We start from the raw sequence: 18864 nt of genomic DNA, 5'->3' as shown, positions 1-18864 counted from the left end.
GAATCTATAAAGTATGTGTTTTGGAGAAAGCAATCTCCAAACTTAATACAAACTTACAAGCTTCCTTGAAATGTTCTTGATTTTCTCATGGGAACCACTAGATGGCAGTATTAGCCAGAGTGTCACTCCGAGTATCTTGATGTACACAGAGTTTGCAAAAAATATACAAGCATAAAAAACATTCAAATAGCATGTAGTCTGCGTTAATAAATGTTACACATAGAGTTTTATATAGTCAACCAGATTCTAAATGTTAATATGAAAATCCAAACATACATTTAGCAGGTTTAAGAATAATCTCTATTTAGATTTTAGTTGAAAATGTCTACACTGTAAGACCTTTAAACATTTGTTCATCTTCAGTAAACACTCCATTCTGGTCATGATCGAAGTGGATTCAGTGCCTATCCCAGGAATGCTGGGCACAAGGCAGGAATACACCCCTGCATGGGACGGCAGTCTATCTCAGGGCTCCATGAACACAGATTTACGCATGCTTACATTCACACCTAGAGGCAATTTAATGTAGACAATCCACCTACTGGCATATTTGAGGGCGCTCTAAGGAAATCTATGTGAAACCTCTGTGAACATGTACCACACACACACACACAGTATCCCGAGTCAGGATTGAACCAGGGACCCTGGAGCTGTGAGGGGGGCAATGCTACCCGCAACATTTCTAGCCATACTGTCTTTATTCAGCTTGCCATTTTTGCTACAGAGTAGTGAGCCATTAAGCTGACACACACATTTGGTCTCATACTTACTGTTCGTTCCAGAGAAGGATTCAGAGCAAATAAACACACCATGGTAATCTCCGTAAAGCAAAGATCTCCCAACTTGATATTGCTCATGTTTGTCGGGGGTTATTTTTAGCGAAGCTCCTTAATTAGCTTAACATGTCTCTTCACCCGAAGGGGAGATTCATAAATTCATTTTCAAGTCATTTGCAGGTTAGGATGCTCTGCATCTTTCTTGTCAAGTAATTTAACTACAGTAGATTGTTTAGATAGAGTTTTGCAAATAGACAACTGATTTCTGTGTATTGGCTTCATTTCTATATTCAGTTTCAAGATACGATTTAGCCTTATCATCATCTGAATTTCAAGTGGCAGATCTGTTCTTTTTCCTCAGTAACTCGTACTGCTTATTCCCATGGTCCTATCCTGTCTTCATAAAATTCAGAGATGTAAAGTGTGCTATCTCTTGAACTTTTCAAGGTAGTCAGAAATTACAGTGGCATTTGAAACCCTTTCATTAGTGAGACTGGTGAGTAAAATACCCTGAGCTGGAGAGGATGGGAAAGACACAGGCAGTGTAATGAGAGAGAGAGAAGAAGAGAGATATATAGTAAGGGTAAAGGTTTGAAACTTCTCTCCACCATCCCTTCTTTACATTGCTTTCACTTATTACTATCAATCATGTGGCCCATTAATGACTTTGTGGTTTCACAGAGATGTAGCCAAGGCATTTGACTTTGTGAGCTCACATATTCACGCTCACACGTTCATTCAAGTACATTCAGGTATATACATTTAACTAAAAACAAATTAAAGGAAAAGCAACGAATTTACTTAGTAAGCCAGCAGAGCAGCTCCAGCACTCTTTGGTATATCTTCTACATGTCTCTGGAACTGTCCTAGAGGTTTGAACACCACTCTTCTGAGGACATTACACCGGCTGGTGGCACTTCACAGCTTCAGGGTCCTCAGCTGCATCCTGAGCTCTGATTCCTGTCGATGTGGAGTTGTGCATGTTCTCCCAGATCCAGGATTAAGCTGTTACCTAACTCTCTTTCTTCTGCTGCCCTCAGTGGCAAGACTGTATTTTTGTCTGTCTATGTTTGCATGTCTGTCTGTATAGCTGTTTGTATTTATGTCTGTATGAAGGAATGGGTCCAAGTCCCTAGTCCTCATTCCCGGTTGAGAAGGACACATAGCTGCACCATTGACTCCTTCTTCAATTTAGAAACTTCAGCGGTCTCATTTGACCCTTTTTTCTTTTTCAGGATGTAGTTATGAATATATTTTTCAGAAAAGCCTCTCTCTCCTCTTAGCGAAACACACAAATCTGAGGCTACAGTGTGTAGAGAGCTACTGAAACTGTAAAGCTGAAGATTGGATAAATATTAGGTGATGTTTTTGCAGCCGTCATCTGTCCACTTTTGGTGAGTCTGTGCCTTTGATGGCCTCAGATTCCGGTTCTTGGCTGACAGGAATGGAACCCAATTGCGATCTTCTTGCTTTGGCTGGGCTACAACAGCAGATGTTTTGTGCATGCTGAGATGTTATGGTTTTGCTCACCATGGATGTAAAGAGTGGTTATTTGAGTTACCGAAGTCAGCTTGAACCGGTCTGGCCATTCTCCTCTGACCTCTCTTATCAACAAGACATTGTGTCTTCAATGCCCTGGATGTTCTTTTGTTTTCTGCACCATTGTCTGTAAACTCTAGAGAGTGTTTTTTTTTGTGTGTGTGTGTGTGTGAACATGCCAGGAGATCTGCAGTTTCTGAAATACTCAAACCAGCCTGTTTGGAACCAACAACTATGTTTAAAGACAATGAGATTCCCCCCTCCCTCCTGCATTGTATATTTGATGTGAACATTAATGGAAGCTCTTGACCTTGATCAACCGATTTTCATGCATTGTGCTGCTGCTACATGACTGGCTGATTGGATAAATGCATGAATGATCATGTGCTGAGTAGAGGTGTGCACTAATGAATTGTTTTGATCGTGATAGGCTGATGATTTGCTATTTAATAAAGGCAAACTCTCCCTTAATATGGTGAAAAATAGATTCATCCTGATGAAATAGGATCATATGAGACACGTTGAGTTTCTAGATTGAATTAGGACTCAAGGGTGCAGCTATGTGGCCTTCTCAACTTGGATTGGGGACTTGGGGGGATAGGGGACTAATTGTAAGCGCATTGACAGACATACAGACAGTCTTGTTCATTGAGGTTAACAGAAGAAACTTAAAATTTTTAAGTGCTAAATAAACTGTAAGGATACAGAACAATTTACCTAACTGGCATCTAAGTGTGTCATTGTATTTATATCCTTCAGTTTTTCTTTTATTTTCTTTTTTCTTTTTAACATTTAGAATGTTCTACATATGTGTTGAGCAGTACCATTAAAGTTCTCCTAGGTAACATGCCTTAAAATTTGTGATGATGCCTCATTTTCTCTCAATACATGCAGAAGCAAATCTTTTTATTTTTACTCCAGAATATTTCACTATTTCATACCTTGCTGTGATTTGAAACGCTTTGTCCTGCTTTAAAGCTCACAGACACATCAGCTGGTAGCCTGAGGTTTAAAAGCTCAAAGGTATTGATAAATGGCGTGTGTCAGTTTGCTGGTCCATGCCAGAACCTTGAAATGGCTTTGTTATTGTTTCAGTATGCCTTGCATGCACTCGGTGGAACTGTTTCCTCTGAAGGCACTCATGTCAGTGTGTTTGTGTAAATCCCCACCCACCAGTATAATGAAGGCCAATTGATCAGCCAGTAATCAGATAGGTGCCCTGTTATCCTCATCTATCTTTGTCTCAGGAGCACCAGTGGGACTGCCAGCCGTGGAAGGAGAGGAGAACAGAAGCGCTCTGCTAAACGCCTCCATCATTAAAATGTCAAATCTATTGCTAGGCGAGTGACCCATAATTGAGTCATCAAAGACAGAGTGTCCATGCCCTGGCTCTTATAATTAGCTTGTTAAACCCTGCCAGGTCACTATCAAGCCCTCAGACCCGGTCCCTGATAACGCTTAGTAAAAGCTTGTTTTGCTTCAGAAATGTTCATTTGTGATGTTTATGTTTGGAATGTGATTCCAAACTGTAAAAATAAAAATTAAATTGACAGGGCCTCAAGGTTGTGTTTTCAACATAGTTTTTGCACTTTCTCTGTTTTTCTCTCTGATAGCCGTACCTCCAAACATTGCCGACCTTAAGAACGTGGAGGTGCTGAACATGTTCAACAATCAGATAGAAGAGCTTCCCACTCAGATCAGCAGCCTTCAGAAACTCAAGCACCTAAATCTGGGGTAAGAAAATGTTTTTGCCATTTCCTGTTTGTTGTAGTTCTTTACCGAGGACTTGTATAAATATATTTTTACCACAGTCATTGTGCTGGAGTGTAAATAAATTTTGAAAACCAACCATAGAAGTAGTGACTCACTATGTACGGGCACTGGTTTAATCAGGTATTATTTATTCAAACAGTGATGTACCTTTTCCTGTAAGGGGTTTGCATTGATGATGATGCATGACATTGATTGTAGTCCTTACTAAACTCTATAATTATTGAGAACTATGGACCCGATACTCCGCAAAGTACAGTACTTTTATATATTGTATATGTTGTAAAGCATCAGTCATAACCAGTAATGTCCATGATCTCCTTGTTATAAAACTCTTTTTTTCCTGTGAACATATTGGAATATGAATTTATTTATCGAAAATTACAATTATTGTACAAATACAACTATATGTATATTAATACATACACAAATGTAAATCGGGACTTCACACTCCCAGTGAAGACATGATGGAGACAAAGTGATGTAATGCATAGCAACTGCTGACTTTGAGTGTTGGAAGTATTTAAAATATTAAATGTACTTCCAAAGACAGCTGAACTGCCAATGTGAAGTTTGCATTCACCCTGGACAAACCAAAGGGTTTTTATTTGTGATTTGTTCTACACTCACCAGCCACTTTAATAGGAACACATGTACCCCTAATTATTTCTGCAGTTAGCCTATCAGCAATTCATGTGGTAGCAATAAAATGCATAAAATCCTGCAGATACAGGTCTAGACCTTATGTTAATGCTCACATCAAACATCAGAATGGGAGAAATGTGATTTCAGGGACTTTGACTGTGGCATGGTTGTTCGCGCCAGACTGGCTAGATCAAGTATTTCAGAAACTGTTGATCTGCAGGGATTTACACACACACACACACACACACACACACACACACACACACACACACACACACACACAAACACAAACACACACACACCAATACAGATGATAAAGTGGCCAGTGAGTGTATTTTACTGTTAAAATAATACTGAAGACTTTAACACCATGAAATAGCACATATGAAGTTACGTAGTGACTAAGAAAAGTGTTAAACAAATGAAATGTGTTTTTTAATGTACTCCTTATATTCCATATGAAGCTTTATACACTGTGTGTATCTTTGCAAGCAGCTTCAGGAACCTTTTCTTAAAATTCAAAAATCGGCTTCTCTTAATTTTAAAATGAAAATTACTTTTTAAAGTAAAAACTACTTATTAAAATACATTTTGATTCAGAAATACAATTTTGCATGAGCATTAATTCACTATTTACATTTGTCTTAGGAAAAAAGTTTTTAAACCATGCATTTTAACAGATATATTTTTGAAAATATCTTAAATAATAAAAAAGAAAATTCTATCTCTGTACACACCGTTGACTGGTTGTGTATATTAGCACTCAATTTGAGTTTGTGCTTTATGTACAAAAGGTGAGAAGTTTAAAATAAGGTATTTATGATCAAGCATATTAAAGACACATTGTAAATCACTAATAACTAAAAAAAATCTCTGAGAATAACTCCAAATCATGAAATACATGTTTAACAAGTTAAACAAGTGTGTTTTTAATCTGGATTGAAAAAGTTTAGGGGCGATGTAATACTGCCCCATAGTAAAGCAAGTTCAGTATAACTCAAATCCTGAGGGCCTGCTTTAAGCCCTGTGGGATGGGAAGAGCAGGAGACCTCCTCAATGTCACGCAGGATTAAGGAGTTCCACAATCTCCCCCTGCATCCAACACCCCACAATTTTATTGATTTGGTGTCAGACGCGTCATTTCCTAGCATGATCTTGAAGACATAAGCCGGGGCGCTGTATTCGTGGTGGCGAGTCCTGGCCAGAGCGTGTGTGAGACAGCCTACCCGAGCTCATTTGTCAAAACAATTCCCCACCTCTTGTAATTGCTTCACAAACACGGAGAGGTATCAGTTTGTTTGTGTCTTTTAAATCCTTCACAAGCTGTGTGTATCTTGTGCGACAGCTTGCTGTCGCTGTGCCGTGGGGTAAAAGGGCGCGGAATGAAATTGGGGAGGACGTGGAGAGGAGATGGCCAGAGTTAATCAGCCTTTGAGCTCACTGTATTATGCACATGCACTCCTCAGCTAGCTCTCACACATTGTCTGGCACCGTCAACACTTTGCACATTAGTACTGCTTCCCTGAAGATCCCCAAAATTATATAAGTTGGCATGTTAAGTATTATTACCCCATCACATCTTGATAAACATACAGAATCAATGAGTCATGAGTATTGTATTGTATTGTATGGACATTTTCTATTTAGCAGATTGTGTATTTCTTATTGCTTGAACTGTGTTGTAATGTGGACCATTATTCTGCATAACAATTTAATGCCATTTTGTTCCCTATAACACCTTTACACTGAATTTACACTGAAGTAGGAGTGGCATGATGTAATGTTTATGCATATTAATATCTTTCGGGAAACAGATACACCGTTTGAATCTTTGATGTTTGTGTATTTATTACATATAATATATTATATATATTACAGTAATTTTATTGGAAGAATATTAATGTTTATTATTAGCTCTGTGTATTTCTGAATGTTTAACCACTGCATTTTGAGTCCATGTTTTGTGTGCATGTGTGTGTGTGTATATGTATGTATGTAGGATGAACAGACTGAGCACATTGCCAAGAGGCTTTGGTTCTCTCCCAGCTCTGGAGGTTCTGGACTTGACTTACAACAACCTGAATGAGTCCTCACTGCCAGGAAACTTCTTCTATCTTAGTGAGTCTCTCTCTCTCACTCACTCACTCACTCACTCACTCACAGTGCATTCCTTACTCTTCCTTAAGGCATGCACCTTTTCTCACTATGCACAGTGGTTCTCACTAACACAGGGCAAACAGGATAGCAGTTAACTGACTAAACTTCATCATTATTCCAATCAACCCCTCCCCATTAGAGGCCCAGTGATGATCGCTGACCGTCTCTAGTGCGCTGTACGTTCACTAATGGGCTGTTATTTTAATACTGATGACATGATGAAAGCACGCACCGTATAGCAATCAGTCCTTTATCTCCCTCCACCCCTCCACATCACCCACCTTGCTCTATTTATCACTGCTGATGTTCAGCCTCTGATATTACTTCTGATTCCACAAGCAAATTAAAATGGATCTGATTAATGAATGAGATTCAGGTGATTAAGGACAATCAGAGACACCAGCGTACATCGGAGGAAGAGGAGGAGGGGAGAGTAAGAACAGCTCCGAGCCACCGAAATCACAGAAACGGTGTAGAATAGAAAAGGCACTCTTTGAAGTTCTATGCTTTATGCCTACAGTTAGGAGAGTAGATTGGATTCTGTGTAAAATTATACTCTTGAAATGGTTCTCATTATGTTTAGCATTTTCCCTGCTGTGTAGTATTGTGTGTGAGTATATATGTGTATGTGTTTGTGAGTCAATGTGCCTGCGTAATCTATGCTAAAGCACGTGCAGTGGACCTGTGTACTGTTTGATCACGTTCTGTTCTGTGTGTGCGTGTGTGTGTCAGTCATTCATCAGACAGACACAGAGTCTGGGCATGTAGTATTAATCAACTCTGAATATCTCTATTGATCACACGGTGCTCGACTCAGGCCTGCAGCACCCCAGCCTGCCTTACACTCACCTTCTCTCTCATTTCAGCCACCCTGCGCGCACTCTATCTCAGTGACAACGACTTTGAAATCCTGCCCCCAGACATCGGCAAGCTGGCCAAGCTACAGATAGTGAGTAATTTATCTAAATTTACCTTGAAATCAATCCCCCTTTTTTATCGTGCCGTTAGGTGGATTTATTCTTTAGAGTGTGTGTTGTCCTTTATCACAAACTCTTGCGTGGTTTATGTGCTTTGCTGTCTCGGATTTGATCAGTTTTTGGTCCTAAACTGTTTGTCTCCATCAGTATATGCCTGCAATAACAAAGAATTAACAAGAACAACGTTTCTGCTTTTTATATACATTTAGGCTTACTACTGTTAAAAAAAACTGCAAAAGGAGATTGAGTAAACAGTACTTGATGTGGTGATCTCAGTGACCTCAAATCTCATTGTCCAGCCTGTGTCTCTCTCTCTCTCTCTCTCTCTCTCTCTCTCTCTCTCTCTCTCTCTCTCTCTCTCTCTCTCTCTCTCTCTCTCTCTCTCTCTCTCTCTCTCTCTCTCTCTCTCTCTCTCTCTCTCTCTCTCTCTCTCTCTCTCTCTCTCTCTCTCTCTCTCTCTCTCTCTCTGTCTCTCTCTCTCTGTCTGTATAGCTGAGTCTGAGGGATAATGACCTGATCTCTCTACCTAAAGAGATTGGAGATCTGTCCCAGCTGAAGGAGCTGCATATCCAGGGAAACAGACTGACCGTGTTGCCTCCTGAACTCGGTGAGTTTTGTGAGTGTGTTTGTGCACGTGTGCATCTGTTTGTGTAAGAGGTTGACTAGGACAAAAATGTCATCATAAGAGCAGATTAGTGTCAAAAGTCCTGACACTCACCTGGTTCTCACAAAAATCATGTTTTTGCAAAAACTAAAGCTTTTATTTGAAAAAGTAAAACAGCACAAAATGTCCTATTGGTTACTAAGGGGTTGGGTTTAGGTGTAGATATAGCATTAATTTGTGACTGTATTAATTGTCAGTGGGTGGTCGTTACAAATATAGTAAAACCTGTCCTGTGTGTGAGTGTGATGAGTTTCCATATTTTTCCTATTCATACCAAAACTGTATTCATGGTAGATTATTAATAATGCATAATAAAATGCTCTGGCATTAATGCTGTCATTTATGTATGTGGCTGTGTATTGAATTTGACTGTTTGAATATTATTCATATTCTTGTAACATTTCTTTATCCTAAGGCAAATAATCCACATTCAAATGTTGAACAGCTCATGCACTTTCAGTTGTCTAATCTAAATCTATTGAAACAGATTTATAAAAAGAGTTTTGACAACATGACACTTGCATACCTGGCTCAATCTCGGGTTACTACCCATGTGGAGTTTTGCACATTTGTCATTGCTCCGTTTCCTCCAGATTCTCCAGTTTACTCCCACTGACCAAAAACATGCTAGTAAGTCAATCGGCTGTTAAATGGCACCTTGTGTGTGGGCGTGCGTGTGTGTGGGCGTGCGTGCGTGTGGGCGTGCGTGCGTGTGGGCGTGCGTGCGTGCGGGCGTGCGTGCGTGCGTGCGGGCGTGCGTGCGTGCGGGCGTGCGGGCGTGCGGGCGTGCGTGCGTGCGGGCGTGCGTGCGTGTGGGCGTGCGTGCGTGTGGGCGTGCGTGCGTGTGGGCGTGCGTGCGTGTGGGCGTGCGTGTGTGTGGGCGTGCGTGTGTGGGCGCACACGTGCGGTGCACTGTGATGGGCTGTCATCTGATCTGGGATGAATTCTCCCATCTTGTGCCCAGTGTTCCCAGGATAGGCTCCCTAACCACTATAAACCCATACCAGGACAAACTGGTTACTGAGGATGAATAAATGAGCAAACACATGCGTTGCTCAGTGTCAGGAAAGGGCACCTAATAAATCCTTGCAATTGACACCGTTCCTTTTTTTATTATTATGTTTTATTATTTTATTTTTTTAAAGAAACTTTCTAATAAGCTTTCTAAAAAAACATTATGACTAACTCAGTGGGACAACAGCCTTCACTACGGAGTCTCAAATATATTTTAAGCTTTACTTTCATGTCTCTGTCTCTTTAACATGTAACCTGACAGCATTAGCCATCAATCCAAAACCTGATCTGTTCTCAAAACAGCTATTTGTCAGACGGCATGGTGTGTACACAGAAATAAATATATACAGTTATCACATAATCAGTCCACTACACCCTCAGCAGAGTGACCCTCCCGAGTGTCTGATGCAGTGTTGTGATTGGCTGCCGATCATTTTTGGGTGATGTGCACCCTGCTGACCCGGTGCAGGCTGAGAATGGAGGCATCATCTGCTGCTCTCCACACTTGTAGTGTGATGTACTGAACTTTTTGCCTCCATGTTCAGCTGTAATTTTTGGCTGCATTGTGCAGAATAACCCTGGCATGTTATGTAAACCAGTGCAAACCTAAACATGCAATTTAAGTGCTGTGCTCATGGCATAGTGCACACTGACCTTCTCGCCCTGTCATGCATGTGCATTTGCACAACAAAAAAAACAACTGGGAAGCGTGCATCTTTGGTCCATAGATTTGGCAACCCTGGTGATGGCACATAGCCTACGGTATAAAGACATACATCAGTCTAACAAAATACTTCCAACAATTCATATAGCACTTTTTTGAGGTAGCTTATTCTGTGCACATCCAACAAATAGCATGTGAACCATACTAATGCCATCCACACCATTTACTTGTTCTGACACACAATAACATTTTATAACATAACAATACGTTTAAATATAACTATTTCTTGAACTTTTGGATTACTCTGTGGTTGACCATGTTCACTATTTTATAACAGCTTTTTAAACCGCGATTTGCATTTCACAGTAAGCCTGTAGTAGACGATCCCGTGTGCAGTTTGCTTAATGAGCTACAGCCTTAGTAAACTGTATGGGTATAACAATGACACAGTTGTGGCAATAACACAAGCTGTGTCTGTATTTGTATTTAAACCCAAAGTGGACATGGCTTAAATCCGAGTGTTCACAAGTGTGGGAATATGTCAGAAGCACAACCACAAACAATACACATATAAGCGCACATTTCTGCAAACTATATGCTCCTGTCGTGTTCCTGTCATCCTTATTATGTGCGACAAACTGATATATGCTTTGCTTCTTTCATTCATCTTAAACGCCATGTTATAGGGAGCTCAAAGTCTTGTGCAATCACACCGTGTGAAAGGCTACTTTTAAATGGAGTCTGATCAGGCTATTCTGAGTGTGGGCTGATACACATGCCCACTACTCTGTGGTGGCCACACACACACACGGGCTGCCTGAGGTAGTGATAATTTCCCTTAAACAGTTAAAATCGCCCACATCATGTCTAACAGAATTATTTGCCGGTGTGCCTTGGTCAGAAAGTCAAAAAAATTATGTCCTTGCTGTGGTAGTACTTCTGTCTTATTTTATGTGTAAATACCATTACAGGTAAGCTACTGGTACATGTTTTATATCCTTCCATGTGAAACTATTTTGTTTTTTTTTTGTTCTTTATTTTTATATTTTATTCTATTTGTCCTTTATTAGTAAATTGTGTAACCAAATAAATGAAAGGGAAAAAAATCAGTTCATACAAATTGACATGAAACATGAAATTGCAGAATTCTAGGGTTAAAATGTGTGTGTGTGTGTGTGTGTGTGTGTGTGTGTGTGTGTGTATTTACTATGTAAGGAATGAAACTGACAGGGCATGAAGTTATAGGAAATAATTAATGCTGTATGTGAGGTAGTGTGTGTGTGTGTGTGTGTGTGTGTGTGTGTGTTACCAACCCAGAGTTTTTCCCCCATGTGAACAATAAACAAATAACATTACTGTAAATTACCATAGATAACAAACAGTTTTCTTACAGTGTGCACTACATTTTAAGTATAAACAATAAGACTTCAAAAAAAAAAGGTTTCTTTTCTGACTAATTTTCATGGGACCAAATCTGTATGTCACTTTATTCGTTTATTATTGTCGATTAAGAAGCTTCATTTTGGGATAACATACAGTCCAATTTTTTTTTTTTCTTTTGCTATACGCTCAAGACATTTGGGTTTGAGATCAGAAGATGAATATGAGATAATAGATCAAAATTTCCGCTTTCATTTTCTTCTAATTACATCTGGTAACCCACACATTTTTCAAGTTATCACACATATTAGAACATGTGACTGATGGGTGTTTTTTTGTTGCCCGGGTCTGCCCTGTTAGATTGATTGTTTAAACAATTAATAGCTCTGAATATCTCCTTGTGGTTGAGCCCTGGGTTTCACCTGTGAAGGCTAAATTTGTTGTTAAAATGGATAAACCAAAATGAAAACAAGAGAGCTGTCTATGGTAGAAAAGCAAGCCATTTTGAAGCTGAGAAAAGAGGGGAAATCAATCGGAGCCATTGCACAAGCATTGGGCATATCCAATACAACAACCTCTAATCTTTATTGACGATGTAACTCATGATGGTAGCAACAGAATAAATTCAGAAGTCCACAGAAACATTCTGCCTGCCAATTTAGATGGAGAAATCAAATCTTATTTCTCACATACATAACCATACATACATGTATTGTGACATGCAGTGGAATGCTTTTTACGACCACACCGATATGTAAAAGATAAAATAGAATAAAAATAAAAATAAGGGGTAAAAAAGAATATATGAATAGAAATTTTTAGAAAAAGTGTACAATTTAGAAAATTATACAGAAATTATACTTATATTGTAAAATAGTAAAACTACAATTATGTACAATTATAATATATTAAATGTAGTAAAAAAAAAAAAAAAAAACTGTACATGTGCAAATTGTAGGGAGTGCAAAATATGAAGTGAACCCGAAGTATCACAAAAAAAAAAGAATGCAACAGTTTGGTCACTTCATGCAGTTATTTTAAGTGATATGCAACCAAATATTAAGTGTTATTTACTTAAATGTACTTTTCAGACTATCTGTTCCTATTCTTACACTAGATGTAAATATCAGAAAATGAAAGCTGAAATTCTGATCCGTCGTCTCATTCATCTTTTGATCTCAATCCCAGATGTCTTCAGTGTATAGCAAAAACAAAAGAATTGGCCTTGATATTCCAGTACTTTCAGAGGGGACGGTGTCTTTTATATCTAGTAGTTTCTTATTAAATTATTTCATCCACAGCATCAGGCGTCTGTTAAAAAAAAAAAATGCACCAGGTGATGCGTGTAAAAAATGAGTGTGAGATGGGTGGCTTCCCTGCCGTGGCCTCTCTTGGACCTCTGTAGGAAAGTCTGTGAATACTGGACCCCTGTAGGAAAGGCTGTGAATATGGAGCTTATTAAGACCCTAACGTTATGTCTCCTTAATCTTTTTTTCACAAAGCCCAGTCTTGTTAGAGCTGCCACAGATGTGAGTGAGTGAGTGAGTGAGAGAGAGAGAGAGAGGGAGAGGGAGGAAGTAAAGAGCAGAGCCCAGCTAACAAGGAGCAGCCAAGCGCACAGATGAGGGAAAGGCAGAAGGGGAGTTCTACAGGGAGAGGAAGGAACACCATGAAAGAGCAGGGACAAAAGAAGAGTAACATGGTGAAGGCACTTTAGGACTCCAAACCCTATTCAGGGTGACTCTTCTTCAATCCCTGGCAGTACGGAACAGTAAAGGAATCATAATAGGTGATAGGAAAATTTTAGATCTTTGTTTAAGGTTTAATTTTGTACTATGTGGTTTATTCATTGGTTTCAATGATAATTATCTTTAAAAGCAACTCTCATTGGAGAGAAGTTTCATCCTAGCATAAGCTCTTGATCTCTAAAGCAGGATCTTAACAGGATGATGTGATAACTGGGAAGTTGAAAGTGAGGCAACAGATTAACATCTAAATTACACTAATGGTGCTGTCTGGCTGGTTTTATGAGGCATGACGTTGTATGCCAAGGTCCAAGTTTAATTTAGCTGCTCCTCTGACAGCTTTTTCAACACTTTCTAATCATAAACAATTTAATTAGGCCCCTTGTGTGCTACGATATGCCACATTAGCACTGTGACCTGTATCGTTATGCTGTCAATTTATTTTTTTAGTCCCTTTCTCTCCCTTCCAACTTTACATACTTATACCCCTTCCATCTCATTCCCACCCCTCCTTGAGCATTCCCTGACTCTCTTTTTGTTTCTTTCCCTGTAGGTAATCTGGACCTGACTGGCCCAAAGCAGGTGTTTAAGGCAGAGAGCAACCCATGGGTAACTCCCATAGCAGATCAGTTCCAGCTGGGTGTCTCCCATGTCTTTGAATATGTCCGCTCCGAGACCTACAAGTAGTAAGTGAACTTGTCCCCATACTAAATGAACAATCAAATGATCAGTCCCAGAGCATGCATGACTTTGTGTTTATACTATCTGTTTGTTCTACATTTGCAAAGTAGAAGGCATTCATATTAGCGGTGATAAGCCCTCAGTCTGATGAATATGTAGCTTCAGTGTTCGGAAAATCAGATATGGCAGTGCTAGTTAGGCATTTTTAGGCCGTAGAGATTTTGGCTGCTACAGCACACAGTCCTTGAAATTTCTAAGAACTCTAATTATGTAATATTTAGTATTCATGTGAATTTTTTTTATTGTCAGTGTAGTGTACAGTAGTTCAGTAGAGTCTCTTTACTGATATTTAGCTAAAGTTTACATTTGCCATGTGAAATTCTAAATATTATATAATTTCCCTGGAACCTGGAGTTCTTTTCAGGTTGCTGCTGGTTCTGAATGACCGGGAACCCTGGCAAATGTCTGGGGTTCATTGAACCACATTTACATACCTAAATAGCATTCTATTTGACTCCCAAACCTCGTGGTTGGTGAGAACGCCTGGGTACGGTATGCCATAGGGATGTAACTATACACAAAATTCAAATTCAATATGATTGCGGTGGAAAATAAGCATTGCCTGAATATGTGCGTTATGTTTCCATTTTCAATTTATTAAAACCTTCAACATTATAAAACTCCAATAATTTATATATTCGGACCAGTTAGTATGTAACAAAACAAATGCTGTGAATTAGAATGTGACAATTAAATGTGGCTGACTTTCTCTGGTGTGTCTCTGGGTGGTGTGCATGAAACACAGGGTTTCTTATTCTGCTGTTAGCTAGCTGTGCTCTGAGTCTAAAACTTTTTACATACATACATACATACACAGACACACCTTATACTCTGAATGCAAGCACTAGTTTAAATTCACTGATATGGTGGCAGGCCATAATGATTTATTAAAAGCATGAACATTTGAATAATTATTAGTGACATTAGGCTACATTTAGCTGATAGGACACAGGCTGAATGGCGATGCATGGTGGCCCATTCGGAGGTAGTTTATAACACTGCAGTGTGTTAGCGTCTTTAACAAATAACTGATTATCGCAAACATTACATGGAGCATAACGTTAGCTGGTTTCACGGCCACAATGGCAGTTGCCTCAAACAAGCATAATATAGGACCATCTTTCAGGTGCTTCGCCAAATTCCAGGTGTTTCCTCGCTTTGTTTGAAATGAACGATAGCATCGGTTGCACACCGGAAACCGATACTAGCTTTCCTCTCTTTTCCTCTCAACGAGTCAGGGCGGCGCTTAAAGCTAAGCTAATCTTTTGTAGTTTTTCCTGTGTGCTTGTAGGCGTTCTTCTGCACCACTTGTGGACCGACTTAAACACTTGCGCGTATTTGCTGCCCCCATCAGGTCCGGAATAATGGCAACCTCGGTACTTTCGTTACAATCGGTACCAAGAGAAATGCAGAAAAATAAGTACCGACACATTTTAAGAATGTTTGTACCGAAGTATCGGTTCTCGTGACATCCCTATATACTTATTAGTGTAGTATACGCAATCTTTTATTCAGATATGGATTTTCTACAGTACTGTGCAAAAAGCTTTAGCGACATGTAAACAAATGCTGTGAAGAATAGAGACCTTCAAAAATAATGACATTTAAACATTAAACAAATGTACTATAAAGAGCATTATACAGTAATAACGGAACAAAGTCAATATTTGGCGTGATAACTGATGCATTTTAAAAATGCATCAGTGGTCTCAGTTTGAAAAGTGGTCTATTAGGTATTATGCCACTTTCTTTACTGTTTTGCAAACATTTTTATACAAACAACTGTAACATTTTAAGATTTTTGTTGGAAAAGAAAGGTTTAGAAATCTGAAATATTTTTACTTATCTAATAATGAGGAATTCCTAACATAAACACAGACGACAAAATTTGTATGTAAAAAATTTTTTATGGGTGCCTGAGACTTTTGCACTGTACTGTAACAATTATAAATATTAAATAGCATTTGAAGTGTGAAAGCACTGTAATAGTCTGTAATTCAGTCTATATTCCTGCATTTGTTTTTTTTTTTACCCTTGCTTGAGGCCTGGTATTTTCTTTTGGCCTTATGATACATATGTGATGGATTGACTAATACAACTTGCTCTTAGCAGTATCTGATTAGATAAAACACATTTCCCACAAATGTAACTCTCATGCCATCATATCTCTCTCTTCTTGTTATGCCCTTTTAGTAAAAGACATCTATCTGATGATGTCTGCCTTTTATTAAATATTCACTCTAAATATAGAGTCACTATACAGGCCAGATTTATTTCTGAACATATTTCTGGATCAAGCACAATGAGCAGTCATTTTTATTAAAATGTCAATTTACCACAGAACCATACAAATTAAAGTCAAACCTGGAAGCAATCCTCTTTTAAAAGTGGCAGTGTAAATCTCTTGGCTCAGTGGTATCTACATCAATGACTAGCTTTTTTCCTCTGGCTATTTAATATAATACACACAACTTGCCTCCAGTGGTTCTGTAGGGAAATGCAATACTAGCATAATACACACATTTATATTGTGATGGTGTCAGTTGTCAAGAAAAACCAATACTACAAATATGTAATGATAAATGTCTGTAATGTAGACCCATTGGTCACTTTAATAGGAACACCTGCTCATTGATGCAATCCAATGAATTCATCATGTGGCAGCAGCACAATTTAAAAAAAAAATAAAAAATTCATCCAGATACAGGCAAAGATCTTCAGTTAATGTTCACATCAAACATGGAAACGAGACAGTTGAATATTGGAAAAAAAATACCAAGCAAGTTTGGTTGAGCCAGTGCCCACAGTAGTCTCAGATTCTTGTTCTTTGCTTGGAGTGGAACTCGCTGTGGTCATCTGCTGTTGTAGTTCATCAAAGTTCAATGAATGTTCCTATTAAATTGGCCGGTGAGTATATTTTCTGCGTATGTAATGGAACGTATTTCTTGTGTTGTCAAATTCTTATAGTTTTTACTACTACCCCTAACTATCACCTAACCTCACCAGCGTATTAGGAGTAGAGTGTTTTGTCAAATGTCACATTTCTGACTCTTCCAAATAAATCACTTAATGACATGTAGCAAGCAGACATCCTGTCCTTTCCTTCCAAAGACGATACCAACTGCGTTCTTGCACTCACTCTCTCTCTCACACACACACACACACACACACACACACACACACACACACACACACACACACACACACACACCCACCAGGGATAATATGGCACAGCTGAGACCCGAACCTAAATACCAACAGCACCACTTCACTGCAAAACAGTGTTTGTGTCATTTGGGTCCTAAATAGCATCTTTAACAGTAGACGGGTTCTATTGTTTTTTTCCCCTCTAAAAAAACTTTCTGTATTCTATGCAGCATGTCATTGACAATACTTTACAACTTCTCAATCCCCCATAACAGGAAAAGACAAATCCTTCTATTTGATCATTTAGCTGTGTGCTGAGATCATCCCTGCGACCCACATACTGGAACTGATCTTTTCTCAAGACACAGGACTTCCTCTTTTTAGTGTTATTGCAGAATCCCAGAATCTTACTATATGTCCAAGGCTTTTTGTATTTTTTTTGTTTGTTTGTTTTGGGTTTTTTTGCATAGTCTGTGTATGCTATGTTGTAAGATTGATGTGGGCCTACAGATGAAGACTGTATATAGTATTTTAATGATTATGTCCACGTGAGTAAGTTGAAGGACTTTTACTGACAGATTGAAGGATTGTTAATGACTAACTGCTGCAGTCTTTGATCAAAGGAAATCCCTGTGTTTAGTGAGTGCTGTCAGTTTCAGTTGGCATAAAATTGAAGAATGCTACATGTGCTAATTTCTGAGTGAGAGACTTTTATTAGGAACATCACACTAATCCTGGGTAGGATCCCATTTGATCTCAGAACAGGCTACTTTTTTTTTTATTGGAATGGGTTTTGCAAGGTGTTTGAAACATTCCTTTGAGATTCTTATCCATGTTGACATGAACACGTCGGCATAATTGCTGCAGATTTACCAGCTGCACATTATTGCTGTTAATGTCCCATTCTCCCACATCCCAAAGGTGCTCTACTGGGTTCAGATCCCATCACTGGGGAGGCCTTTGAAGTACACTGAACTCCTTGTCATGTTCATGGAACCAGATTGAAATGACTTTTTTGCTTTGTGACATGGTGTATTATCATGCTGAATGTAGCCATTAGAAGATGGGTAAATTGTGGCCATAAATGGATGCTCATAGAAAGTAACAATACTCAGCTAGACTGTGGCATTCAAACAATGCTTACTTGGTGTTAAAGGGCCCAGCGAGTGCCAAGAAAACATTTCCAACATCATTACATCACCAGCAGCAGCCTGAGCTGTTGATGGTAGACAAGTTGGGGCCATGGATTTATGATGCTAAAGCTACATTCTGACCCTACCATTTGCATGCCACAGCAAAAAAAATAGAGATTCATCAGATTTCACACTCTTACCAAACAGCGGTCCAGTTTCATTGAGTCTGTGCCCACTGTAGCTTCAGATTCCTGTTCTTTGCTGATAAATCTTCCTCAGTGTCTTCCTGAGATGATTTTCTGCTCACCATGGATGTAAAGAGTGATTTACTGTAGCCTTCCTGTCAGCTTGAACCAGTTTGGCCATTCTCATCAACTCTCATCAGATCTCTTGCAGCAACAAGGAACTTCTGCCAGTAGAACTGCTGCTCGCTAGATTTTAGTTTGTTTGTTTTTGTACCATTCTGAGTTAACCTTTGATACTGCTGTGCTTGAAAGTATTAGATCAGCAGC

The 18864-nt window shown here is 39.1% G+C and overlaps 1 protein-coding gene across 2 annotated transcripts in view; it reads left to right on the top strand.

Annotated features, from left to right (window-relative positions):
* The window catches only part of rsu1 (Ras suppressor protein 1), a 33160-nt gene that overhangs the window by 2461 nt on the left and 11835 nt on the right, over positions 1-18864 (top strand). For both annotated transcript variants that reach the window (XM_017474780.3, XM_017474790.2), the window contains exons 4-8: positions 3929-4049; positions 6730-6848; positions 7754-7836; positions 8357-8471; positions 13885-14017. In XM_017474780.3, coding sequence (XP_017330269.1) covers positions 3929-4049; positions 6730-6848; positions 7754-7836; positions 8357-8471; positions 13885-14017 — 571 coding nt within the window. The remainder of the gene's footprint in view (positions 1-3928; positions 4050-6729; positions 6849-7753; positions 7837-8356; positions 8472-13884; positions 14018-18864) is intronic.

Source organism: Ictalurus punctatus, chromosome 1 (assembly GCF_001660625.3).
Source record: "Ictalurus punctatus breed USDA103 chromosome 1, Coco_2.0, whole genome shotgun sequence".
Taxonomy (NCBI): domain Eukaryota; kingdom Metazoa; phylum Chordata; class Actinopteri; order Siluriformes; family Ictaluridae; genus Ictalurus; species Ictalurus punctatus.
Note: the sequence above shows the minus strand (reverse complement) of the source record. Positions and strands in the feature narration are given on the sequence as shown.